This window comes from Ovis aries, chromosome 8 (genome assembly GCF_016772045.2).
Source record: "Ovis aries strain OAR_USU_Benz2616 breed Rambouillet chromosome 8, ARS-UI_Ramb_v3.0, whole genome shotgun sequence".
Lineage (NCBI taxonomy): Eukaryota > Metazoa > Chordata > Mammalia > Artiodactyla > Bovidae > Ovis > Ovis aries.
In genome coordinates, this window is record NC_056061.1 from 74,161,304 (window position 1) to 74,187,294 (window position 25,991).

The 25,991-nt window shown below is 48.9% G+C and overlaps 1 protein-coding gene, 1 long non-coding RNA gene and 1 pseudogene across 6 annotated transcripts in view; 1 reads left to right on the top strand and 2 right to left on the bottom strand.

Annotated features, from left to right (window-relative positions):
- The first annotated feature begins 870 nt into the window (after window positions 1-870).
- The window catches only part of LOC114116085 (UL16-binding protein 1-like), a 32,667-nt gene continuing 7,546 nt past the window's right edge, over window positions 871-25,991 (top strand). For 2 of the 5 annotated variants that reach the window (XM_060419814.1, XM_060419815.1), the window contains exon 1: window positions 871-1,171. In XM_060419814.1, coding sequence (XP_060275797.1) covers window positions 1,015-1,171 — 157 coding nt within the window. In that variant the 5' untranslated portion in view covers window positions 871-1,014. Of the gene's footprint in view, window positions 1,172-4,684; window positions 4,948-7,037; window positions 7,181-8,263; window positions 8,392-11,815; window positions 11,956-17,327; window positions 17,458-18,702; window positions 18,810-22,178; window positions 22,333-24,454; window positions 24,791-25,991 lie in introns of those variants that run through there. The other 3 variants (XM_042253608.2, XM_027972418.3, XR_009601671.1) reach the window with 2 other exon arrangements.
- Window positions 2,051-8,265, bottom strand: LOC114116144 (uncharacterized). The gene is made up of 2 exons (XR_006060656.2): window positions 8,126-8,265; window positions 2,051-2,203 (listed from the first exon to the last, which is right to left on the bottom strand). It is a non-coding gene; the product is annotated as an uncharacterized LOC114116144 (long non-coding RNA).
- The window catches only part of LOC132660258 (EP300-interacting inhibitor of differentiation 1-like), a 73,251-nt pseudogene continuing 61,033 nt past the window's right edge, over window positions 13,774-25,991 (bottom strand).

Consider the following 25,991-nt stretch of genomic DNA (forward strand, 5'->3'; position numbering starts at 1 on the left):
TTCAGTGCTTGCTGGATGCTGCATGCAGGTAAATTATGAGGGGGAATAAAATGGATCACACAGGCTACCAGTGTAGAAGGAGCAGCCTGAAGAGACCGCCAGGGGGCGCCTGGTGGCAGTTCTGGATCCCGGTCTCCACGGGGAACTTGCAAATTCAGGTTCTGGCCTCAGTCCTCAAACTCTTTCTAATGAGCAATTACTTTGGCCCACAAAAGACCTAGGACTACTCTGGGGCAGAAACTACTAGAAAACATATTGCTGATGACACTGCAGTTAAGGGCTGTCTGCAGGCCCTTTCCACAGATCCGCAGAATTCTTTGGTGGGGGTGGTTGCGGGGTGGTGGATGGCCTGGAAATCCGGAGTCTTTAAAAAAAAAAAAGCAGGGCTTCCCTCCTGCCTTAGTCGGTAAAGTCTCTGCCTGCAACGTAGGAGATTCGGCTTCGATCCCAGGGTCAGGAAGATCCCAAGGAGGAGGGCATGGCGACCCACTGAAGTACTCTCGCCTGGAGAATCCCCATGGTCAGAGGAGCCCGGCGGGCTACAGTCCTCGGGGTCGCAAGAGTCGGACACGACTGAGCAAGTAAACCACCACCGCAGGAAGATTGCAGGCGGGAATGGGGAGGAAGGTTGAGGGGCGAGAAGGACTCGGAGAGGAAAAGAAACGGGGAGGGACTGGAGGAGAAAGGAGTGAGTCAGGAGGGGGCGGCTGGGTGGGGCCATGCGAGGCTTCGGAAGCCGGAGAAGGAGCCGCCTGGCTCCCCTGGACCGTCCGGGAGTCACCTGAGGAGGGCGGGGAGGTGACACGGCGGGGAAGTGGCGGGAGTGGACGGGAAGGCGGGGCGGAGAGTGGAAGGGCGGGGCGGGCTCTCATATAAATAGCTCTGGTCACCGCGTGAAGTGGGAAGATCTCCTGGAGAAGGAAATGGCAACCCACTCCAGTACTCTTGCCTGGAGAATCCCAGGGACGGAGCAGCCTGGTAGTCTACAGTCCATGGGGTCGCCGAGAGTCGGACATGACTGATCGATTTCACTTTCACTTTACTTTCCGCGCGAAGTCAGATCAAAGCACTTTCCACGTGGTGATGGGCTGGACCACTGACTCCGAAGCGCCTCTTAGTTTGGCTGCCTTGCTTCTACTCGTGGCTTTCCGGTTCTGCACGGCGCGAGGCGGTGAGTTCATGGATTAACCTGCGGGGAGCGGACGCGGGGCCTTAAGACCCCGAGAGGGATGAGGGTGTCCGCCGGGGTTCTGGGAACGGCGAGCCGGGACTGCCTCCCTGCTTTTAGACCTCCGCTCGCTCCTTTCCCGCTGGGCTCCTGCTCCCTGCCCCCACTCCCGAGCTTGTTGCCGTCCCTCGTCCCCCGCCCCGGCTCCCCTCCCCGCCCTGGCATGTAAAAGACACGATCTGGGTGAATCACAGCATAGAGGGAGGGAAAGCTGGGAGAAATGGGAGCCCGGGTAACAGCAAGAAATGCTGCTCCAATCCGCGGGCCGCCTCTCGGGAATTTGGAGCCACTGGAGCTAGTGCAGGACAGGTGGAGGCCGCTCCCGAGGGACCGAACCCACGGGGTTCAGGGGAAGGCTGGGTGGAGTCTGTCCAGTTGCGTTGGGCGGGCCGGGGCGGCAGGGGGCGGGGAGGGAGATGGGCAAAGGTCTAGGTGGAGTCCGTCACTTGGGTGGGGTGTGGGGGGGTGCGGTGCAGGAGGTGGGGGAAGGGAGATGGCTGGAGTCTACCTAAGAAGCCTCCTTAGAGTCCTGCTTGGTTACAACACTATTTTTTCCATATCCCTTCCCATCCCAAGAAGCTCAGGGCCTCAACAACTTCCCATCTGTGAAGGGATCCTAAACCTGCCCTCTGTCAACTGGCACCCTATCCTCTTGCCTGAGAATTCACCCCAGCAGAAGCCTCCCAGCCTGGCCCCCAGGACATAAAGCAGGAGAGATGGGAGAAGAGTTTCCCAAAGTGTGTGACACAGGGCACGAGGGTGAGGACGGGCACCCCCACTTCTACCCTTCAGTCCCACATTCATATTCCCTGAGACTATGGAGACGTGGCCTATAATAGCTATTATTTAAGACAGGAGTTGGAGAACCTTTTCTTTAAAAGACAGAGAGTAACACTGTTGGTCTCGACAGGCTATTTGGTGTCTGTGTGCATTATACATCTCCACGTTTGTGCTACAAGAGCAGGCAAAGACGACCTGAAAAAAAAAAAAAAAAGAACAATGTGACTGCCCTGTAATAGTAATAGTAATAGTAACAGATGACTCGTCCCTTAGGGCCTAGTGCAAGGATGCTTAGCTGGCTGTTTCTGAACCAAAAACTTGCTCTGTCCTGCCTTGTATGTTCTGGGTGGTGTGAATGTGAAAGGAATGTGGGTCCAGCAGATATAGGCTAATGTCCCCTGACCCCCTCTGTTCTAGAGTGGCTTCCATGGTCCATGGAGATATAGGGGACACTGCATGAAGGCTCTGGCATTAGCAGAGAATAGTGTGTGCATGCTAAGACACTCCAGTCATGTCCAACTATTTATGACTATAGCCCACGAGGGTCCTCTGTCCAAGAGATTCTCCAGGCAAGAACACTGGAGTGGGTTGCCATGCTCTCCTCCACGGGATCTTCTCTCACTTAGGGACAGATCCCACATCTACTCCCGCTCCAACATTGCAAGTGGATTCCTTACTGCTGAGCCACAGGGGCAGGCCCTGGAGAACAGTGGTGCTAAAACAATTCTGATGTCAGGCCTAGGCCACCTGCTGCTCTCTCTTATTTGTTGCCTCTGGCCCTTCTTATGCCAAACCACAATATCACTTTAATCCTCTGATGGCTGGTCTATCTGAACTAATGATTAGGGGTTGGTGAGCCCAGATCATGATAGACAACGCTGACATTTCATGACCAGAGGCCTCACCTCCACCAGCCCCCAGGACCATACCAGGAGCCACATTAAATGATGTTGCATTCCCCATTGCAAATCTCATGGCCTTGCTTCAGGACATAAAGGATCTGTGTTGTGAACCTCCAAGTAACATGTCATATTCGGCACATAGCATCTTTCTGACCACAGACAGATACCTCTGACGTCACAGATTCTGCTGAGTCATCTGCCCAAAGAGCAGGTCATCAGTCACCAATCGTCCTTGACTGCTTTTGTGCTAGGACAGCAGTTGTAACAGAAAACCATGGTCTGCAAAGCCTGAAATATGTCATATGTACAATTGTAGAAATCTATGGGCCACACTGGGAATTAAATGGAGATAGGATAGGGATGACAGTCCTGCAGCCCTGGAGGATTGAAGGTTGTTACTCTGTCATTTTCTCCAGGATATGATATTCTTTACACGTACTATTGGGGGATGAAGGTCCATGTCAGAAGTGTGAACTTGAAAATCGCTTCTATGGTAGCCCTCACCACCTGGTAATTTACTAACTGTGAAGATTTTTCATTCATATGCAAATGCAGTGGATGTGAAATGAGCACTATGAGGACCAGTGAATGGGTGGCACTCCTGTGGGCAGGACGTGGGACAGATGTGTATTCCTTACACAGATCTCAGGCACCACAGTAATAACAGGCGGGCCATGATGATGTTTCAGACTGCTGGACATGATGACAGTCCCACTCTAGGTCCTTATGAATGTGGGGTGGCTCCTCTGCCAAGTGTACACTTACCCCAGTCAATGACCGTGTGGCTTCCAAGGCCAGAAGGACTTCTGCACTTGCTGTGGTGATAAGAGGGCCCTCCTTGCTGATGCCTGGCATCTCTGTCTCTAGGAATGGATTCTGAATATAAGACCTGACTCAGTGCTGGATACTGCACAAAGGACTTGGACATTTGGTTGGGATGTCTGCACTCAGCTTCCTGAACATCCAGCCTTGTGTTTGTCTGTTTTTTAATATAATTTTTCCTTTCAATCATGTAGTTTTTAACCGGCCTCACTGCTCATCTGTCTGCCTCTAGGATCACCCTGTGTTAGGAGCCAGCATGGTACTCTCTGCAGTGAGGCCTGGCTACAGGGGGGCTCTCTGGTCCCCTTGGCCGCTGCATCTGCTTTGTTTCTGACATAGGGCACTCCCCCTGGCATCACCTCTTCCACCTTCTCCATCCTCACTCCTGCTGGAAGCGCACAGGAACACCAGTTCTGCCACCATCCCTCACCTTCAGCAAAAGTCACCCTGGCGCTGTTGGAGATGCTTCTCATCCGTTCTTTCCTCTCGGGCTCCATAGAACCTGGGGGACTGCACACTTTCCTGCCCTTTCATACCGTGTCCACCCTGGCACATTCACTTCTCTGAGCCTTTGATCCCCTCCTCTTCCACCTGCCTCGGAAGTTCTGGATTTTCTCTTTCATGCCTTGTGGGCCAGGCCTTCTCCAGGATCCCAAGACCCATCAAAGTAGTAGATCAGCAGCATCTCCCTGGCCTTGCTAAGCCCTGTGACCCCAATTGTGAATTCTCCTTTCTGCAGCTTTGGGTTCTGTGTGGGCCTTATGAGCAGAGTAGACATAATGTTGTGTGGTTTCTCCGCTTGCTCAGCCTATAAGTGTTGTTAGGGGGCAGGGGGGCCTTCCTGCTCTACCAACCCAGCCCTGCAGCTTTCCTCTGCTCTCACATAAATGGGGGGAGAAGGTAATGGGTCTTCTTCTCCAAAACCTGCCCTCACCTGCGTTTTCCTTCACAGATGCTCACTCTCATTGCTACAATTCACCATTGATCCTCAGCCCAGTCCTGGAGAGCCATGGTGTGTGGCTCAAGGCCAGGTAGATGAGAATGTTTTTCTTTCCTATGACTGTGGTGGCACCATGATCTAATCCACAAGCCCATTGGGAGAGGAGGTGAAAACTATGAACACTTGGGAAACACAGAGAGAAACACTGAGAGACATCGGGGACTTCCTCAAGGGGCAAGTGCCTGATGTTATACTGGAGAAACACATGGCCAGAGGTGAGTTCAATTCAGTTCAGTTCAGTCACTCAGTCATGTCCCACTCTTTGAGACCCCATGAACTGCAGCACGCCAGGCTTCCCTGTCCATCACAAACTCCCAAAGCTTGCTCAAACTCATGTCTATTGAGTCAGTGAAGCCATCCAACCATCTCATCCTCTGTTGTCCCCTTCTCTTTCTGCCTTCAGTCTTTCCAGGATCAGAGTCTTTTCCAGTGGGTCAGTACTTTGCATCAAATGCCCAAAGTATTGGAGCTTCAGCTTTAGCATCAGCCTAATGAATGTCAGGACTGATTTCCTTTAGGATTGACTGTTTGACTAAACTCTGGGAGATAGTGAAATACAGGGAAGCCTAGCATCCTGCATTCTGTGAGGTCGCAGGAGTCAGACATGACTGAACAGCAACATGAAAGGGATAGAAGACAGCCATTACCTGCAGGGTCATCAATAATATGTTCTCTAGTTGTTTCTGTTCCAGGGGAGCCCAAGACATTTTGTGGACCAATGTAATTGCTCTTTAGAAAAAGTTTGAGGACTCAGCTTGAAATGTCTGTTTCCAAGTTGGCAGGGAGACTGGGATCCAGAGCTGTCACCTGGAGACGTCTTAAGTGTTCTTGTTCTCCAAATGACACTCGTAACCACTATGAAAGACTTTTCTTCCCTTGGTGTTCGTTTCATTCGTTTCCTTTTGTACAACCTCCAACCAGCGTTTTACTATCTCAGAATTCTCATCTCAGGGCTATCTATCTGGCGATGAAGAGTGAAGCCATCTATCACCTGTTGAGACTGACAAGGCCTCCTAATTCTTCGTAAATGGGTCCTTGTCTTTGGTCATTATTTCCATCCGAAGAGATTGTGAATGACCTAGAGAGGTCAAAGCCTGTGACAGAGGGCTCCATCTCTCTGTTATCATGGGGTTCCTGGCCTTTGCTGACTTCATGGGTGACTGAGCCCTGAACTAGGAGTGTGCTGAGGCCTCAGCACAGGCAGTGCCATTTCGTGTCTTCTCATTCAGTGAGGCTGGGTTTCCTATTGACATCTGTGGAAACTACGCATGTAGAAGTTTAAGAAAGGAACACAAAGCGATTGGATAATTTCATCGTGACCACTGTTTTTGGAAGTATGTTCTATTGCTGACACCCACTAAAATCACCTCCTGGTTGATTCCACTCCCATCTGGGGTCTGCACTGTGTCCAGGTGCCAGGAACATGCATGGGTAGGGGTGGCCAGGGCTGTCCAGGTGTCCAGAGAGGCCCATCTTCCCCACCTGGCTGTCCTGACTAGGGCTCTAACGCTGTCCTTCCATCTTTCTCCTGCTCTCCCAGTCACTTACCTCTTCACCAGCCACCTCCACTGAGGCTACCAGGTCCCCCATGTTGCCTCTTCCCAGGGATTAAAGCCACGCCCCTGTCCCCCAGGTCTGTGCATGAGAACCTTTCCCTGACACACAGATCACCTGCTTAGGCTTGTGACTGAAGCCAGTAAGGAGTCAATCTGTTCCCTTTACTCCTGTCCTGATCCTCCCTCAGGGGGCAGGTCTGGGGAGGAGGGGCCTTGCTTCCTGACAGCCTTGGGGGGCTACAGGGAAACCTCCTTCCTTCGTGCCCCTCCAGCCTCTAAGCCAGCAGCACACACAGCTCTCAGGACCAGGGTCCCTGGCCCCCATCTCTTCCTGGTCCCCCCGCTGGGCACCTCCACCCCAGCTCAGGCCCACCCATCCCCAGGCACCTCTGCTCAAGGCAGGGCCGCTCAGTGATGGGGCTCTGGGTTCCCAGGAGGCTGATGATGTGCAGGCCACAGGCTGAGTCAGACCTGCTGCTGCTCCAGGAGCACAGGCCTGGCCTCAGCCCTTTCCCCAGTCTCTGCTGTGGGGCTCCTGCCTTGCCTGCTTGACCCAGGCCACTTCCTGTGAGGACGGGCCTTTGGAGTTGGGTCTGGAGTTCTTGCTCTCAGGTGATATGGGGTCTTATTCACCTGCTCATTTCCAGGATGAGGAGGTTCAGTGAGGGGCAGAGGTTGGCTGGGATTCACCTTCCCTGATCTCACACCAGGCCCTGTGCCCCTGCCTTCCCTCTGAATTCTTCCCTCAGTACCTGCTCCTGGAAAGGACTCAGCCCAGGAAGACAGTTATGATGAAACTGGTGAGGACCACAGGGAGGATCCAGGTGATGTGCTTGATGGCTGTGGCCACGGAGTTGACTGTGAGGGGAGCTTCAGTTGGTGATGCTGTAAGGTATGTGAGAGTGAAGCCTTTGTTCCGATCCCTAAACTAAGCAGATGCCTTCTCAGCCCCCCGGACCCAGGTACCCTACTATGGAGTCATTAGTGCATAATTTCTTTACAATGCTGTGTTGGTTTCTGTTATAGGACAATGAAAATCAGCCATAATTAGATACATATATCCCTTCCATCCTGAACCTTCTTTCCCGCTCCCATCCCGCCCCTCTAGGTCATCACATAGCACCAGCCTGGGCTCCCTGTGTTATATAGCGTCTACCCACTGGTTAGCTATTTTCCGCATCTTAGTACGTATATATGTCCCTGCTACCGTCTCAATTCGTCCTACCCTGTCCTTCCCCTGCTATGTTCACAAGTCTGTCTCGTGTCATGCAGTCATTTGAACCAACCATATGGCAGCCCCTGTGACAGGTCCTGAGGTGAGATGGGGGAAGGGAGGAGCCCCATCTCCACAGAGCTCAGACAGTGAATGGGCGAGAGAGGGTCCCCACACAGCCACTCAGTCCTGCGTGACATCAGATGAGGTGACATGAGGATGGGAACAGATTAAGTCCTCTCAGGAGCTGATGTTTGAGGCAGTATTGACAGATTTCCAGAACTAGAAGAGCTGATATTTTTTAAAAGGTTGTAGAGAGGGGGTCAGTAAGAAGGAAATCTCTAGAATCGGAGTGGTGCCCTCATGTTAGGGGTCAGCAAGAATCCATGTACAGTGATTCAAAGGCCTTTGCTATGAGGGAGAGATGTCAGGAGGTGGAAGAGGAAAGAGGATCACAGAGCATCCCCAGGGCCATTGTTCTCCCAGGAACTACTCACCTCGAATAGGTCACTTTTACACACACACACACACACACACACACACACACACACACACATACACACAGAGGGGTGGGTCCATGTCACCCTGAGTGGACTACTGCTTCTTTCTTCTGGTCTCACTTACCCATGGTTGGCAACATTTCCTCCCAGCGCACCAAGAAATGCCGAAGCCAGGCCCGACAGTGGCCCATGGAGACCTTCTTGAAGAAGTTGCTCACAGCTCTGTCCTTCTCCCACTTCTCTCTCATCCGTCTCCCTCCAGAATGAACTACGGTCCAGTGTCCATTCTCCGAATCAAAGAGGAAGCACATTTGTCCACTGATGCCGAACTGCCAGGATCCACTGATGTGTCCATCGTCTTCACACCAACATGTCATCCTGCCCTGCAAGGTGAGAGGGTGCCGGGGTCCAGCCCCGGTGGATCCAGGGAATTCGAAGGGTGGACGGCGTCGGTGTGGAAAGACTTGTTTATTTATTAATGTAAGATTAGATTAAGAAACTATAGTGTAGTAAGAAGATTAAGTGGAGGAAGAGGGCTGAATAGCTTGGTTTACGCGGAAGGCCAATAAAATTCCAGACAAGGAATTTGCACCATCTACGTTGGGCCACCGGCGCCCGCTTGAATATCTAAGGGTGCCTCGCCTTAAGCTCCCTTTCTCGCGGGTCTTAACAGCCGGGGCAAGTAGACCTGGCGAGCCTCCGCGCCCCAGGTGGAGATTCAGCCTGAAGTTAAAGTAAAGAGCAGAGAGAGGGAAAGAGAGAGAAGAAGAAAGAGAGAGAGACATGGGGGGAGCCAGAGCCCCAAGAAACCAGGCCGGGAGACTAGTTAGAGAAACTGGTCCGAGAAACTGGCCCCAGAAGCTGGCCCCCACCTTTATTGTTCAGAAGGCCTTTTATACTTTTGATAAAACACAGAGATCAATGGGTAACACAAGATTATGTAGAGTTCGCAGCTCAGACTCTTTCTATACATCATTTTGTATACAAAAGGTCTCAGGTGATTTACATTATCTTCTGGCCAAGAGGCTTGTTAACACTTTTGGCTCTCTTCCTTAATGAATGTTAATCTTGTTTCCCCTGAAGTGTTTTTCTTTAATCTACATCTCCTTAAAGTATTAACATTAAAGTTACATCTCTATAGAACAAAGGTGCAGTGGGATATAACAAAGAAGGTACTTAACTCAAAGATCTAATGTTGCTAATACAAGGTCTACTACTTGTTTTTCTGTATACCAACTATATCTACAAATAAAGGATGTGAAAATTTGGCAGCAAATATTGACTCAACAAATGAAACCTTTAATCAGTCCTATTCTAAAGATTTTGACTCCTCGGAAGCCCCTACATTCCTAGGATGTTTTAAGCTTCCTGTGCCTCCTGCGGTCAGGAGGCCTCAAACATTCACACGCGCAGCTGTATGAGTCCTGCAGGCAGGCTAGAAAGCCATCAGAGGGTTTTTTGGATTGAAACACTCTTTCAAATGCAGAAGACTAAAGCCCTGAATTGACTTTTTCCAGAAAATTTCAGAAGAGTAGAAAAGCAGAGCACAAAAGCCGGCAGATTTTTGTTGGGGTACATGCTTAGGAATTTCCAGAGGGGTCCCTGAAGTCTGAGCACGCCTTGCGTATGTCAGCTTCCTTCCTCATGACCTTGTCACGGGCGGGATTCCTCACACTGGCTCCCGGCAAGAGGGTCTGCCCCCACCGTGGTAAAGAGCTCAGCCTCTGGGCTTGACAGATTCTTTGCCCCACCTGGGTCCACCTCCCCTGAGCCCAGCTAATCTGGCCCTGTTCTCTCCTCCAAGGCCCGCTCCTTCCACTGGACTACTAGGGAAGGACCAATATCCTCCATTTTATTTTTTACCCAGAAACAATGATTGAGTTTAAGCCCCTTGCCTGCTCCTTCTGCACTTGGACTTTCTAACTCACCTGTGACCTTGTGTTTCTCTGACGTAACATCAGGCAGCTGCTCCCTGAGCAAGTCCCCGATGTCTCTGAGTGTTTCAGTCTGTGTTTCCCAGGCCTTTGTCGTTTTCACCTCCTCCCCCAGTGGACTTGTGAATTGGATCTTAGCACGACCACAGTCACAGGAGAGAAAAACATTTCCGTCCACCTGGCCTTGAACCACACACCATGGTTGTCCAGGTCTGGGCTGAGAATTGATGGTAAAGTTATAGCAAAGAGAGTGAGCATCTGTGAAGGCAAAAGACAGGTGAGGGCCGGGTTGGCAGAAAAAGGCCCATAGGCCTCCTCCCCTCAGTTATGTGAGAGCAAAGTAAAGGTGCAGGGCTGGCCTGGCAGAGCAAGCATGGTCCCTCCTGCTCCATCCCCAACACTCCATAGAGCCAGTGCCCCTCCCTTCTTCGTGGAGAAGGAGAAGTCCCCTGCTGGGCAGAAATTGCACATCATGGATATCTCCCCTTGCCCACCAGGTCCGTACCCAGGATTGGCCAACACACAGCCTTTCTGGATATATGCCAGACGGCTCTGCAGGAAAAGCCTAGATGGAAGAGGACTTTCAGCATCGAACCCAGTGTGCTGCCAGAGATGGACAGCATGTGGGGGCTGCTTCTGAGGAGCATTTCATTTCTAGAACGGAGCCCTGCCGGGAGCCGGCTTGGGGAATCCTGCCCATGGCAAAGGTCATGAGGTTAAGGGGCCCGACAGGCAAAGGCGAATCGGGCCTTAAGGGAGCCTCCCTGGATCTGCTCATGCATCTGTCCCCAAAACCAGAGTTTGCCTGCCTTGCTGCCTTATGCCTTTCACCTATACTTCTGACATTATGGGGGGCTATCCCCCACCACCTCTCTCTGTAAAGGAGTTAACTTAGGACTCCAGTTTAAATCTCCTGGGCATGACAAGGGTGTTTCCATCCAAAAACTCCTCTGATGGCTCTCTAGCCTGCCTGACAGGATTATCCGGCCACATCTGATTGTTTACAGCCTCCCAACCGTGAGAGGAATGAGACACTTTAAACTTTCCAAAAACAGATTCTTTTGAAAAGTTAGAAAATTATTAGTATTAGCGAGTTAGTTAGAAATTATGTTGGTGAGGGGTTTCATTGCTGAGTTAATGATTGCTGCCAGGCCTCCATATCCTTAGGCACCTGGGAGTATGTTAATCAATGTAATTGGAATGTAGAAAAAGAAATATAGTAGTTTTGATGTTAGCAATACCAGACTTTTTGAGTTAACGAATTTTCTCTTTTGTTATAGGTCACTGTACTCCTCTTTCTTTGTTGTAAATCACTGTGTCCTTGCTATGTAAAAATGCAACTTTATCACTATCTTAAGACTAAGTAAATCTTAAGGGGAAACAAGCTTTCTGATCGATTAACCTTTATCAATAGAAAGAAAGGTGGGGCCATAAAATGTTAATCGGTCTCCAGACCAGAAGATATTGTAAAACAAATGTAAGACCCTTGTAAGAACAAAGGTACGCTGAGAACACATTTATCTCTATGTACAGCTAAAAGTATAAAAAGTGGACCTGGAAAATAAAGAAAATGGACCAGTTTCTGGAAAGACTGGTTTCCCCTGCGTTGTCTTTTTTTCCATTTCTGGCTGAATTCCCATCTGGAGCGCAGGCTCACCGAGTCTACTTTTTTGCCCTGGCTTCTAATACCCACGCCAGAGGGAGCCCAAGGCGGGGACCCTCCACTATTCAAGTGGGCACCAGTGGCCTACGTAGACGGTGCAAACTCCTTGTCTCAGAGTTTTATTGGTTTTCCACATAAACCAAGTTATTCAGCCTCTTTTCTCCACTATTTTCCTACTACACTATTCTTTCCTAATCTCTCTTTGCTAATTAAATAGTCCTTTCCTAGACGCCGACTCCGTCCCTGCCTCGAATTCCCTGGATCCACTGGGGCTGGACCCTGGGAGAGTCCCTTTTCAGAATGCAGCCCCAGAGAAGGAAGCCACGTTCCAGTGAGGAGTGCCCTTTGATCACCACAGTAAGTGCAGAAGTCCTTTCCTTCTTTCCCAGTGAGCCGCATGACCATGGGCTCAGGTAAGTGAACCTGAAGAAACAGAAACGACTCCCACATTCATGTTGGACCTAGCATGTTACTAGCATTATGCACAGGGACTGCAGTATCGTCATGGCCTCCCTGTTTCTGAAGTGAGGCTCAGGGCTCCAGGCAGTCAGTGGACAGCTGTGCCAGGCCCTGCTAACAGTGCTTATCCCTGGGTCCACAGATCCACACCATGCTAATTTCACATCGCCTGGATTTCTGACATGAATGGACAATCTTTGTAGTTAGTAAAATACCATTGGGTAAGGGCTACCATAGTAGGGATTTCCACATTCATACTTCTGACCTGACTGTCTATCTCACAATAGTATCCGTTCAGTTCAGTTCAGTCACTCAGTCATGTCTGACTCTTTGCGACCCCATGGTCCGCAGCACACCAAGCCTCCTTGTCTATCACCAATTCCTGGAGTTTACACAAACTCATCTCCATTGAGTCGGTGATGCCATCCAACCATCTCATCCTCTGTCGCCCCCTTCTCCTCCTGCCCTCAACCTTTCCCAGCATTAGGGTCTTCTCAAATGAGTCAGTTCTTCCCATCAGGTGGCCCCTTGCCAATATCTCCAAGCTAACCCAGTCCCAAAGCAACAGAAACCACTGTTTACTGTTATGCAAGCCATTTAGCTTGCAGTGTAATTTGTTACATAACAATATATAACTATTATAATTTCTCAACAAGACCTGGAACTGGGCCTCTTCTCCAGATCGAAGGCCCAGCACAAGCCATCACAGCAAATGGTTCATCAGGACAGCTGATGGGCTGGGCTATTTGGTAACCCCTTTCAGGTACCTGCCCATCTCAAATGGGTAGATGTTTATGTAGAGCATTTATGATCACGTCGGTCTCTTAGTTGCAGGATGCTGCTTTCTTAGTTGTGCATGCAGGATCTGGTTCCCCAACCAGGGACTGAACCTGGGCCCCTGCATTGAGAGTGCTGGACTCTTGGCAACTGGATCACCAGGGAAGTCCAGAGAACTCATTTTTAACTAGACTTTCAGGGGCCATCCATTGATCCATTGTTTTCATTGTTCCCCAGACAGTGAGATCCCATGGGGAACAAGACTCTGGAGAGGGGTTGTCTGTACTCTTAACTTAAAGTTGTCATCAATGACACAGCTCCTAGCAGCCTGGTATTTGTGGATGACTTCCCTTCTGACCAGGTAACTAATCCCACAGGCAATGTCAACAGACCTGTGGACCAGGTCTTGTTGAGAAATTCCCTGTGGCCTCTACTAACTTGTGCTGCCTGTGGATTACTGGCCTCTACTAACTTGTGCTGCCATAAAAACACTTTAAGATTCTCCCAATTCATGTAAGGCAATCCACCATGGGTTTTTCTCCTTCTATACACACATGGGTAACAGGGAGATTTCTGTGATGAAGCCTTCATAGCTTACAATTTTCAGTGAGCATCACTGCCACCTGAATTTCAGAAGCTTGATTTTTTTTTTAACACAGAACAAGAAATTTTTATTATCTTGAATGATGGTGCATAACCAAAAACAATCTTAATTAGAGGAGGAGACAGAGGGAAACTTCAAATACTGAGGTGGATTTCTGGGAAGATTTAAAACTTTTAAGGGCTGTTCATAATGTCTTTTTTTTAGATGTAAGGCTTTCCTTTTACTGGACAATTTTCACTTAACATTTCTTACATTATGAAGTTCAACCAGTCTTTTGCTGTAAAGCTAAATGAAAAAAGAGAGCAAGAGAAACAGAAAATTCTCTAGTATATAAGGATGTTTGAAAGAGTTTGTATTCTTTGTACCTTCATGTACATTTTACAGTCTAAATTTGAAACTTTATTAAGGATGTCTTAACTTTTGCCTTTTAAAAATGTTCAAGGCAACTAATTTTCTTGAATTAAAGATTACAGTAGCTTTAAAAATGATCAAGATAAACGTACAAACAAAATCTCCGTTGTTCTTGGAAACACGTTTTAAGATATAGCACACATGACACATACCTCTTTGGGGACTAGATTATCCTTTGAGATCCTGAGGAACACTGGGTGGAAGATTTATTTTACAGCAAAATTTAGCCTTTGATAACCACAGCTTGGATAGCTCACAAAGTTGAATCTTTAAAGTTTTCTCAATATGCTTTGAGTCCGAATAACTCAAAGACATCTTATGTCCTAAGGTGGATAAATCAGTCATTTTTTTCTCATATAATTATCATCAGTGGGCTCTTGACTGGCAGTCTATCTTGGTCATAACTTATTCTTGCAAAGCCATTCCTTACAGTGAAACATGAAAGATTATCTTCCCCAATAAGAGGAAATTAACCTGAATAAACAACAAAGTCAAAGCCATAAGTGTCTCTGGACATTCTTGAAAACAGATTTCAACAGTACTAAAATACTTTATTAGGTGAAGTTGCTCAGTCGTGTCTGACTCTTTGCAACTCCGTGGACTGTAACCTACCAGGCTCCTCCGTCCATGGGATTCTCCAGGCAAGAACACTGGAGTGGGTTGCTATTTCCTTCTCCAGAGGATCTTCCCGACCCAGAGATCGAACCCAGGTCTCCCGCATTGGAGGTAGATGCTTTAACCTCTGAGCCACCAGGGAAGCCCAAGCTTTAACAATTTTCCTCTTTTTTCATAACTGTGCAGTCACTACCTTTTTCTACTCTGCTTTTTTTTTTTTTTAAGTTGGCAGGGGGTGGGAGGTGGGGTGGGAGGGAAGATCAAGCTTTTCATTGGCACAGAACTATTTGGAATGAACCCCAAAGACAGTGGAATGCTGGGTCTCTCCTCAAGCAGCTTCCTCCTCTCTTAACAGCATTTAACTACTCTCTATCAATGATCTCATCACAGCCCAGTTCTTCAGTCAGACGATTGACAACCATAAGTGAAAACTCTCCGATAAAAGCCAACTGATCAAACAGGGTCTTCTCAGAATGCATCTGAAACCCGCCATCCAGAGCTGCTTCTCTGGCTCTGGAGGTTCTCAGAAACATCTTGGTGGCTTCTTCAAGGACCACTGATACTCTGTAGCCCTCACCGCTGAGCGGCTCCTCTTCTGGAGAGTCATAGTCGTCCTCCCAGTCATCGAGTTTCTCGCCCTGGCCTTCGCTCTCGAATTCAGGGCCCGTGATCTGGCCTGGCTGCTCCCCAGGGCTGGGGCCCCTCTGGGGCCATTGGCTGGGCTGCCTCTTCCTCCGTGGGGCCTTCCTCCTCCAGCTGTGGCTCGGCACCGGCTGCGCGGGAGGGGTTCTGGGATAGCTCCGGGCTCCCGCCGCCTACCATGATATGCGGAAGGTCACTCTCACCAGGCCTCACATTCATCTACAGGTCATTGCTCTCTTCATAGAGCTCCGACAGCTTGTTCATTTCAGACATAGTGTAAGCAGCTCAAACTCCCCGCAAGTTGTTCGTTTTCCACCCAGAAGCTTGCTCTTTAACTGTTTCTCTTTATTTGGATATTTTGCATCTACTAAAACCCCATGAAAAATACACCTCAAAGTACTTCTTTTAGAGTTATCCTTTCCCTGAATACGTGTAACGTGAACTTCCAGATGTTCAAGCTGGTTTTAGAAAAGGCAGAGGAGCCAGAGATCCAATTGCCAACATCTGCTGGATCATCAAAAAAGCAAGAGAGTTCCAGAAAAACATCTATTTCAGCCTTTGACTGTGTGGATCACAAGAAACTGTGGAAAATTCTGAAAGAGATGGGAATACCAGACCACCTGACCTGCCTCTTGAGAAACCTATATTCAGGTCACGAAGCAACAGTTAGCACTAGACATGAAACAACAATCTGGTTCCAAATAGGAAAAGGAGTCCATTAAGGCTGTATATTGTCACCCTGCCTATTTAACTTATCTGCAGAGTACATCATGAGAAACGCTGGGCTGGAAGAAGCATAAGTGAGAATCAAGATTGCTGGGAGAAATATCAATAACCTCAGATATGCAGATGATACCACCCTTATGGCAGAAAGTGAAGAAGAAGTAAAGAGCCTCTTGATGAAAGTGAAAGAGGAGAGTGAAAAAGTTGGCTTAAAGCTCAACAATCAGACAACTAAGATCATGGCATCTGGTCCCATCACTTCATGGCAAATAGATGGGGAAACAGTGGAAACAGTGGCTGACTTTATTTTTCTGGGCTCCAAAATCATTGCAGATGGTGACTGCAGCCATGAAATTCAAAGACGCCTACTCCTTGGAAGGAAAGTTATGACCAACCTAGACAGCATATTAAAAAGCAGAGACATTACTTTGCCAACAAAGGTCCATCTAGTCAAGGTTATGGTTTTTCCAGTGGTCATGTACGGATGTGAGAGCTGGACTATAAAGAAAGCTGAGCACCAATGAATTGATGCTTTTGAACTGTGGTGTTGGAGAAGACTCTTGAGAATCCTTTGGACTGCAAGGAGATCCAACCAGTCCATCCTAAAGGAGGCCAGTCCTGGGTGTTCACTGGAAGGACTGATGTTGAAGCTGAAACTCCAATCCTTTGGTCATCTGATGCAAAGAGCTGACTCATTTGAAAAGACCCTGATGCAGGGAAAGAATGAAGGGGGGAGGAGAAGGGGACGACAGAGGATGAGATGGTTGGATGGCATCACTGACTCAATGGACATGAGTTTGGGTGGACTCTGGGAGTTGGTGATGGACGGGGAGGCCTGGCGTGGTGCAGTGCATGACCTCTTCCTAGATACAGAGGCTCAGACCCTCCAGTCTTATACCATGGCCATTGGGCAATTCCAACAGGACACACACTTATGGGGTGTGAACCAGGACCCAAAAGATTCTAAGGAGTCACTACTATCTGCTCCAGGGACTCAAGTCCTAATTAAAGTCTGGAAAGATGGGTCCCCAAAGGCTCAACTCCAGCCCACATGGAAGGGCCCCTACCCTTTAATACTTTCTACCCCCACAGCAGTCAAGGTACCAGGACATGACTCCTGGGTTCACTACTCACGAGTCAAGCTGTGGATGAAAACAGGAGACACTCAACACACCTGTGAGTCCCTGGGAAGATCTCAGACACCTATTCAGGACTACAGAGGAGTGCCACTCTAATGAGAATGCCCAAAATCTGGTTTCTGGGGATAAGATTTCTCAGCTCAGCTCTAAAGAGCCAACATATCTTGGCAGGGGTTATACTCCAAAACAGACAGGAGATAGGTCTTCTGATCCCTGAACAGGGAGGGACTTGAGCCATCCTGGCGACAGAATTTGAAATTGGCTAATGCCCCTACTAGTCCTTGTTATGCCATATTGATGCTGCTTATGACTGTTCCATGTATTATCAATTGTCTAACCTGTGTTGTCTCTGCCACCAGGTCAACAAGCTACAACATGCAGTGCCAGTTCAACAAAGATATATAAAACTACAGCCGACCATGAAAAATCTCACTCACCCTTACATGGACACCACCATAAGGACTCTGAGGCCTGAGACTAACAAGAGGGGTAAGCCCAATACCCCTCGCCATCCCAGTTCAGCAGGAAGTAGCCAGAAAGAACTTGACACCCCTATTCCTAAAGAATTGGGCCTCCCATCTCTTGAGGAAGGAGTGTTAGGTAGTTAGAATAGGAAACAGGAGTCCAAAATGGCGGTGGCTAAAAGACAAGGAAGGGAAAAGCCCGTGAAAAGCGAACAAAGGAAGGTGCAAGGACCAGAGTGAGGACCACAGGCAGAACAGCACTCCTGGCTAGTCCAACTTACATAGGGCAGGCCCCGGGGCAGCGGTGGGGGGGAGTGGGGGGAGACATATAAAAAGAGGAGCCAAAGGGCTGGGGTGCTCTCTCTTCCCCACACGTGTGTGCTCATTCCCCCTCTCTCTCTTCTCTTCGCTTCTTTGGGTCAGCATGCCCTCATGCCTCCAGGATGTATTTTCCTGCTATTTTTTAAATATAATGGAGCTGTAACACTGATCTAATAGCTATAACACGGTCTGTTCCAACCTGAGAGGTATAACATGGTCTGTCCGAGAGCTATGACAAGCTGAGGGCTCTAATGTCCATCGTTTCAAATTTTTGTTGAGAGGAGACAGAACTGAGAATACACTCTCCTGTCAGGGGGAAAGGACCCACAGGCATCCCTTCCCAATCCCTGTGACAGCAAGTGCATCCCTCTGTAGGGCTGCGCTTGGCAGAGCAAGGACTGTCCCTACCCAGCCCTGTCATCACCAGTCAAAATGGTGTCCTTTGCTGGCTTGAGGAGGGAGAGGAAGATGCGGGGAGATGGAAAGCATGTGGAGGCCACTCCTGAGGAAGTGGGATCACAGAGGAGGCGAGGAGCACAGAATCCAAAGCTGGATACCATAGGAAATCAAGAAACCTGGCAACCCAGGCATGCCCATCGTGATCTGCGCTCCTCAACCCAGTACTCATTAGGTCAGGGGGGCTCAGTGATCATCAGATACACCCTCTCCTCACACCTTCAGCTTCACGAATCATCTCTCGTGGCCCCTTAGACCAGGAAGGCACTGCATAGCACACCCATGCTCCTAGCGCATCCACTGTGCCCCGAAATCATAGCCAGGGCTCTTCAAAGGCAGGCTGAGGCACCCCTCAGCAGGTTCACTAGAGGTGAGGCACCCATTTCTGGGACCCCCATATACCCTAGATCTGAGGATGGTAAGCTAGGACAGTGGCACTCCTGTCCCCCGCATTGATTTGTCTGTTGTCTTCCGTTGCTTTTGTTCTACAAAGGTCGGGCTGGGCCCCTGAGACAGAGACTGAACCAAACGGCCTGCAGGGAAAGGTTTGCAGAGTCCTGCTTCAATCAAGTACCACCGTGATATTTGTGTCCCCAGCAGGTAACTATACGGATCTGGGACCAGAGGGTAGAAGTGGGGTGCCCATCCTCACCCTCACAGCCCAAGCCCCACTTTGGGAAACTGTACTTCCATTCCTCCTACTTCAGGAACTGAGGGCTTCACTGGGGTTTGTCCTCAGGCAAAAGGATAACATGCCAGTGTTTGGGGAAGTGAGCGTTAACTCGCTTTGGTTAGTGGTTTTCCTCTGGCAAGTTCAAGGGTAAAAGCAGAAGTGTCATGAATTTATCGAATGAGGGGGAGGGGTGTGTTTGTGTGTGTGTCTGTGCGCGTACATGCATTCACTTGCTCACTGGCTTTTTAAAGCATTTCAGGTCTTCTCACAGCTCTGCAGGGAACCACAGGGAGGAACTGCCTTGTCCTGCCCTGCCCAACTCAGGGGCTCCCACTTTCTGAGGGGGTGGGGTGGCCTGCTGGCAGCAGCATTTCCTGCCACGCCCTCTTCTCTGTGCGCTACCTCTCCTCCACACAGTACTTTTAGGGGGCCAGTTTTTAAATTTTATCTGGCCTTGCCTTGACTGGAGGATGGCAACAAGCCCCAGGAGAATTTACAAGGAGGAAGAGCCTACAGAGAGAAATGAGTCAGGGGTGAGGAAACCACCAGCAAGAAACTTCTGGGGCACCGCCTCCTAGTCCTGGGTCTTAATGGCTTCCCAGTCCAGAAACTCTAAGGAAATGGCTTCTGTTAGTGATCTAGGGAGGTGTGAAGCTGATTCCTCTCAGGGCCCAGGCCAAGGGCCCAGCTGGTCCACACTTTGATTTCAGGCTGGAGAGAACCAGAGCAGTGAAACTCAGGGAGTCACCTCGGACTTCTGTCCTGCAGACAAGAAGTGTCTGAAAATAGTGGGTTTGATTTGAGCAGTTGAGTCTGTGTTATGGCAGAAATAGAAAACTAATACACACACCCTTCCCACTTAAAGGAAACTTTGTCTGGCTATAAAACTGTAGGCCTAAAACTCTTTTCAAGACTTTGGCAGTAGAGCTCCTAGGGGCTTCACAGGTGGCTCAGTGGTAAAAACAATCCGCCTGCCAATGCAGGAGACCTGGGTTCCATTCCTGCCTTGGGAAGATCCTCTGGAGAAAGAAATGGCAGCCCACTCCAGTATTCTTGCCTTGAGAATTCCATGGACAGAGGAGCCTGGCGGGCTACAGTCTGTGGGGTCACAAAGAGTTGGACACAACTGAAGCAACTTAGCATGCATGCACACACAGGCAGTCATTTAGTCCTAGTGGACGTGGGGGAAGGCTTCAAAAATGTTTTTAAACAACAGATCAATAGATGTGCTCATAGATGGGACAAGTTCATTGTTTTTCTTTTCTTCCACTATTATTAGTCTTCTCTCTTTCCATCTTTAATGTAAACCAGTTACTGAGACATAATTTACAGACAGTTATAGTTGAGATATAATTTATAGAAAGTTATTGAGATATAGTTTATAGAGTACCTTCCTTTTGAATAAAGCAGCTTAAAGTCCTTTATCTTTGGGAGTATATTAGAAACATGTAGGCATTTGGCAACATTATAAGACATGTTCCCAGGCTATGGAAGTAAGAGCAGATGAATGATATTACTTCAACCATGAATCATCATCAGTTCAGTTCACTTTAGTCACTCAGTCATGTCTGACTCTTTGCAACCCCATGGACTGCAGCAACCCAGGCTTCCTTGTCCTTCACCATCTCCTGGAGCTTGCTCACACTCATGTCCATTGAGTCAGTGATGTCATCCAACCATCTCGTCCCCTGTCATCCACTTCTCCTCCTGCCTTCAATCTTTCCCAGCATCTTTCCCAGGTCTTCTCCAATGAGTCATCTCTTCACATCAGGTGGCCAAAGTATTGGAGCTTCAACTTCAGCATCAGTCCTTCCAATGAATATTCAGGACTGATTTCCTTTAGGACTGACTGGTTTGATTTCCTTACTGTCCAAGGGACTCTCAAGTCTTGCCCAACACCACCGCTCAAAAGCATCACTTCTTCAGTGCTCAGCCTTCTTATCGTCCAACTCTCACATCCATACATGACTACTGAAAAAACCATAGCTTTGACTATAGGGACTTTTGTTGGGAAAGTGATGTCTCTGCTTTTTAATATGCTGTCTAAGTTTATCATAGCTTTTCTTCCAAGGAGCAAGCATCTTTTAATTTCATGGCTGCAGTCAGTGTTCACAATCATTTTGGAAGGCTTTAAAAACAAAACAAACAAAAAAGGGAGCTTCCATTTCTCCTCTCCAAAAATATAAGTCTTTTGCCTGGGTTCTCAGGAACCATCTGATCCATCTGTGGTCCCTCAGAGTGAGGGGAAAAAATAGCATTTTAAAAACCAAAGCAGTAAAACAAGGAGATTTCTGGTTCTGTCTTTACATGGAAATGAATTTGTAACTGACCTGGATTTAATTCGGTTAAGGGAAAGTAAGCACTATATAAATAAACTCTCAGAAATATCAATAAAGCTCACCAGAACACATTTCTGACACGAGGGACGACCCTGAGTCAGAATGATTGGCCAGAGATGACCCAGAAACTAACTCCATCACCAGAGACCCTGAGACTACAAGCCATGTGGCAGAGCAGTTCTCCTGGGTTCCCTTACCCTGCTGCTCTCCGCCCTGTAGCCCCTTCCCAAAAAAGCCTCTTGCCTTGTCAGCATGCGTGTCTCCTGGAACCATTAATTTCCCAATGGTTACACAAAAGCCCACTCTCAGACCCTGCAAGGAGTCCCCCTTTCTGTAACAGATGGCGACTCTGGTGGGATTTCCTCACTGCGACTGATGCCCTGACCATTCAGGTACTTAGGGACAAGCTTGTCCGCTGACTAACCCAACCCAGTGGCCCAAACAAGAATTTTCTTTTGTTCCTTGTCTCCTCCCAACTCAGATGACTGGCTTGAGTGCCCCCGATCTGATAAGGAACAAGAGACTTAAGGCTGATAAGGGACAAGGTGAGAAACAAGAGCCTTAAGTTCAGTGGCTCAGTCGTGTCCGACTCTTTGCGACCCCATGGACTGCAAGCCCATCACCAACTCCTGGATTTTACTCAAACTCATGTCCATCGAGTCGGTGATGCCTTCCAACCATCTCATCCTCTGTCATCCCCTTCTCCTACCGACTTCAATCCTTGCCAGCATCAGGGACTTTTCCAATGAGTCAGTTCTTCTTATCAGGTGGCCAAAGTACTGGCGTTTCAGCTTCAGCAACAAGAACTAGGCGGTCTCCTATCACCATTGCAAGCTGACGCACCGCGTAAACAAGTGGGCAGAGGAGTACACAGGGAAGCCAGGATAGAAAGGGAAAGAACTGTTAGGATGCCCCGCCCAGCCCCGGCGGCTCGGGCCCTGGAGGGGGGGGCGGGGTGCAGCTGTGGGCTAGCGGGAGAGGATCGCGGGTTCTGGCTTGGCAGCCTCGCACTCCTAAAAAATTGGGATCCAGGAGGCAAAGGGAGAGATGGGTGGCTCCAAGATCAGTGTCGTTTTGCTTTCCATTGTCTTGTTCAGCGGAACGTCCAGCGGTGAGTTCGGGCATGACCCTGCGCAGGCCGTGGCGGTGGAACGCGAGGAGGTTGCATGGGTTATGAGCCGGGAAGGGGATGGGGGCGGTCTCCTCGGGTTTCGCGAAACTTTTTACAGGGTGGGGCCGCCGCCCCCACCTCTTTCCCCTCCCTGGCCCATTTAGTCCTCGGAGGCTCCTCCCGGCTTGTTGCCTGCTCTCCGGGCCAGAACAAGGGTGACCTGGATGAAGTAGTAATGCCCGGGAATTTGGGAAGTGACGCCGGGAGAAGAGGGGGCCGGGACGCGGCAGGAAATAGGGTTGAAACCCTCCAAGGGTCCAGCCCGCCCCTTAGAAGTGGGAGCCGTGGAGCCGGGCCGTTTGGGACCAGTCGGCCATCCCGTGGAGAAGAGACCCAGACCCGCCCCGAAAAGCACACCCTCCCGCCCCGACCTGTGCAACAGAGACCCTTCTGGTCCCTCCATCTCCCGGCCCTTGAAGGACTAGTGCTCTTTCCCGGCTGTAAGTTATAAATGCAGAGCGGACCCGAGTGCCCAGGAGGCGGCTGCGGCGCACTCCAGGCCTAACCGTTCTTGAGTGCTCTTGTCTGAGGGGTAGCTGCTGACTCCACCCTAGGCCCCAGGGCTTTGTGTCACGGCTCCACCCCCAGCCCCAGGGCTCCATCCCCGGTCCCCGGGCTCCACCTTCCGCCACTGGGCTCCGCGGCAGGGCTCTACCCCTGGCCGCGGGCTCCACCCCCAGCTCCGGGGCCTCACCCGCGACCCTGGGGCCGGTGGGAGCCTCTTCCTGAGCAGGCACCAGGTGCCTGGGCCCATTGGTCTAGATGCAGAAATTTTTTAGTAGAGAAGTGGCCTTGTTGGGCACCACGTCTATCCTTTAACCCAGCGAAACAGATGTCCTGCCTTTCACTTGGCCTGCAGAGTCCAAGTTGAATATAAGCAGGTTTCCAAGTAGACAATTTCGTGGACCTGCCCCGGGTCAGCATTTCTGCTTGGTGAGGGTGGGGCGTGCGAGGGGCACGGGGTGGGGGGACTTCCACGCACTATATAGGCTCTAGCTTTCCTTTTCTGCAAAGTAGATGATGAGGGTATGATACTAAATGCAGCTCAACTTGACAGTAAATTCTTTAGAAACTTCCCTTCTTCAAAAATTTGAAAGGAAGGAAATGTGTTACAAAAAACTTCGGTCTTAGACAAAGCCAGTAGCAGAACTGTTTATGATCCTGTTCATGCAGCTCCAGCTACTTCTACCCGTGTGTTTTATATCAGCACAGGGGTTTGCCGTGCAGTTATATTTCTTGTAGTAATAATATTAGCTGTTTTGCACCTTCAAAACATGACAAGAATTGAACTCAAAGACAGCATCAGTGTCCAGTAGTTCCCAAAGGTGGTCTCAGCTATGTCCCAGATGACTCAGTATCTGAGAGGAGACACACCCAACAGTGGAACTTCCATCCCGTTATCCTGCCTTGTGGCTGGGCAGAGAAGTGTTTTGAGAAGTGCCACTCTTTTGGGGGCCAGAGCGAAGGTGAAGGATATCGAAATGTCCAAGGAGAGGATAACTCTATCCACAGACAGAATGTACTCCAAGAAGGTAGTTTAGGGCGTATTTTCCATGGGATTTATGTAGATGAAAAAGATCCAAATAAAGAACAGCGATCGATTGTAAAAACAGAGATTAAGCTTCTGAAATTCAGGTGACAATGATTCTCACTGAACATTGTAAGCTATGAGATCTTCGTTACAGAAATCTTCCTCCTATTTCCCTTGTGTATATAGAAGATAGAGAAAACCCCTGGTGATATTGCCTTACATGAATTGGGAGAATCGTAAATAGTTTTCACAGCATTGCTAATTGTGTGTCTGTGTGTGTATTAGCCAGTCAGTCCTGTCCAACTCTTGCCACCCCATGGCCTGTAGCCTGCCAAGCTCTTCTGTCCGAGGAATTCTTCAGGCAAGAATAATGGAGTGGGTGGCCATTCCCTTCTCCAGGTGATCTTTCCAACCCAGGGATCAAACTCTGGTCTCCTGAATTGTAGGCAGATTCTTTACTGTCTGAGCCACCAGGGGAGCCTGCAGCACAAATTAGTAGAGGCCAATAATCCACAGGCAATTTCTCAACAGGACCTGGTCCACAAGGTCAGATTGCCTGTGGAATGGATTACCTGGTCAGAAGAGAAGTCCTCCACAAAGACCCAGCTGCTAGGAGCTCTGCCATTGATGACAGCCTCAAGTTAAGAGTGCAGAGAGCCGCTCTCCAGAATCTTGTACCCATGGACTCTCACTGTGTGGGGGACAATGAAAAAGTGGGATCGATGGATGGCTCATGAATGTCTGGTTAAGAATGAGGTCTCCAGACTTTCCTGGTGATCCAGTTGCTAAGTTTCCACACTCCCAGTGAAGGGGCCGGGTTCGATCCTTGGTCGAGGAACTGGATCCCGCATGCTACAACTAAGAAGTCAGCATGTTGCAACTAAGAGTCTTCATGCTGCAAAAAGATCCCAAGTGCCACAACTAAGACCCAATACAACCTATATATATATATATATATATATATATATATATAAAATAATTTTTTTTTAGTTCTCCAGTGCTAGTGATGTGTGGGCCTTCAGAGTGATAGTGTAGGAGTTCATAGCTCTGGGTCAAATACCCTACACGGATGTAGACTCTTTAGAGATATGAAGGAAGGTTATCAAATAAGCCAGCCTATCAACTGTCCTGATGAACCATTTGCTGTGATGCCTTGTGCTGGGCCTTAGATTTGGAGGAGAAGCCCAGTTCCGGCAGCTGGTCCAGTGTCTCAAAGGGTTCCATGCAGCCCTGGGGGCCTGTGTCTGACTGTCCTCTCACAGTCCCCCAACATCAGGGGAAAGGTGCCTGCTGAGGCCCGCTTGGAGCCAGACAGTCACATATATCACCCAGCACCACAGAAGCACATTGTCTTCTGGAACACTGTGCCTTAGGAATGCCATAGCATCTGAACTTTCTAAGACAGACTTAATAATGTGGAATATTTTCTAGATATCACTTTCATTAGGTTTAACTGAAAATGTTTGTATAAATGTTTTGACCAAGAAATTTTTAAACAGTGTTATAAAATAAATAATTTTAAAAATTGTTCCCACACAAATACTTGGACTAGCTTAGTGCCAAGTGCTTTTTAGTTTTTACTTCATCAAAGTAATGTAGTTGATTCACCCTTGAATGTGCCGGGCTTAGTTGCTCAGTTGTGTCCAACTATTTGCAACCCCGTGGACTATACAGTGCGTGAAATTCTCCAGGCTTGAATACTGGAATGGGTAGCCTTTCCCTTCTCTAGGGGATCTTCCCAACCCAGGGATTGAACCTCGGTTGTCCACATTGCAGGTGGATTCTTTACGTTCTAAGGCACCAGGGAAGCTCAAGAATACTGGAGTGGGTAGCCTCTCCCTTTTCCAGGGGATCTTTCTGACCCAGGAATTGAGCTGGGGTCTCCTGCAATGCAGGTGGATTCATTACCTGCTGAGCCACTAGGGAAACCCTTAAGTTTTTTTTCTTTCTTTTTTTTTTTTTAATATTTATCACTAGTCTTGGGAATTATTTGTCTATAAGATGAAATACTTTGTCTTAGGAAAAGAAAAATGAAAAAGTGCTCTAGCCTTGTACAGGAAAAAACAGT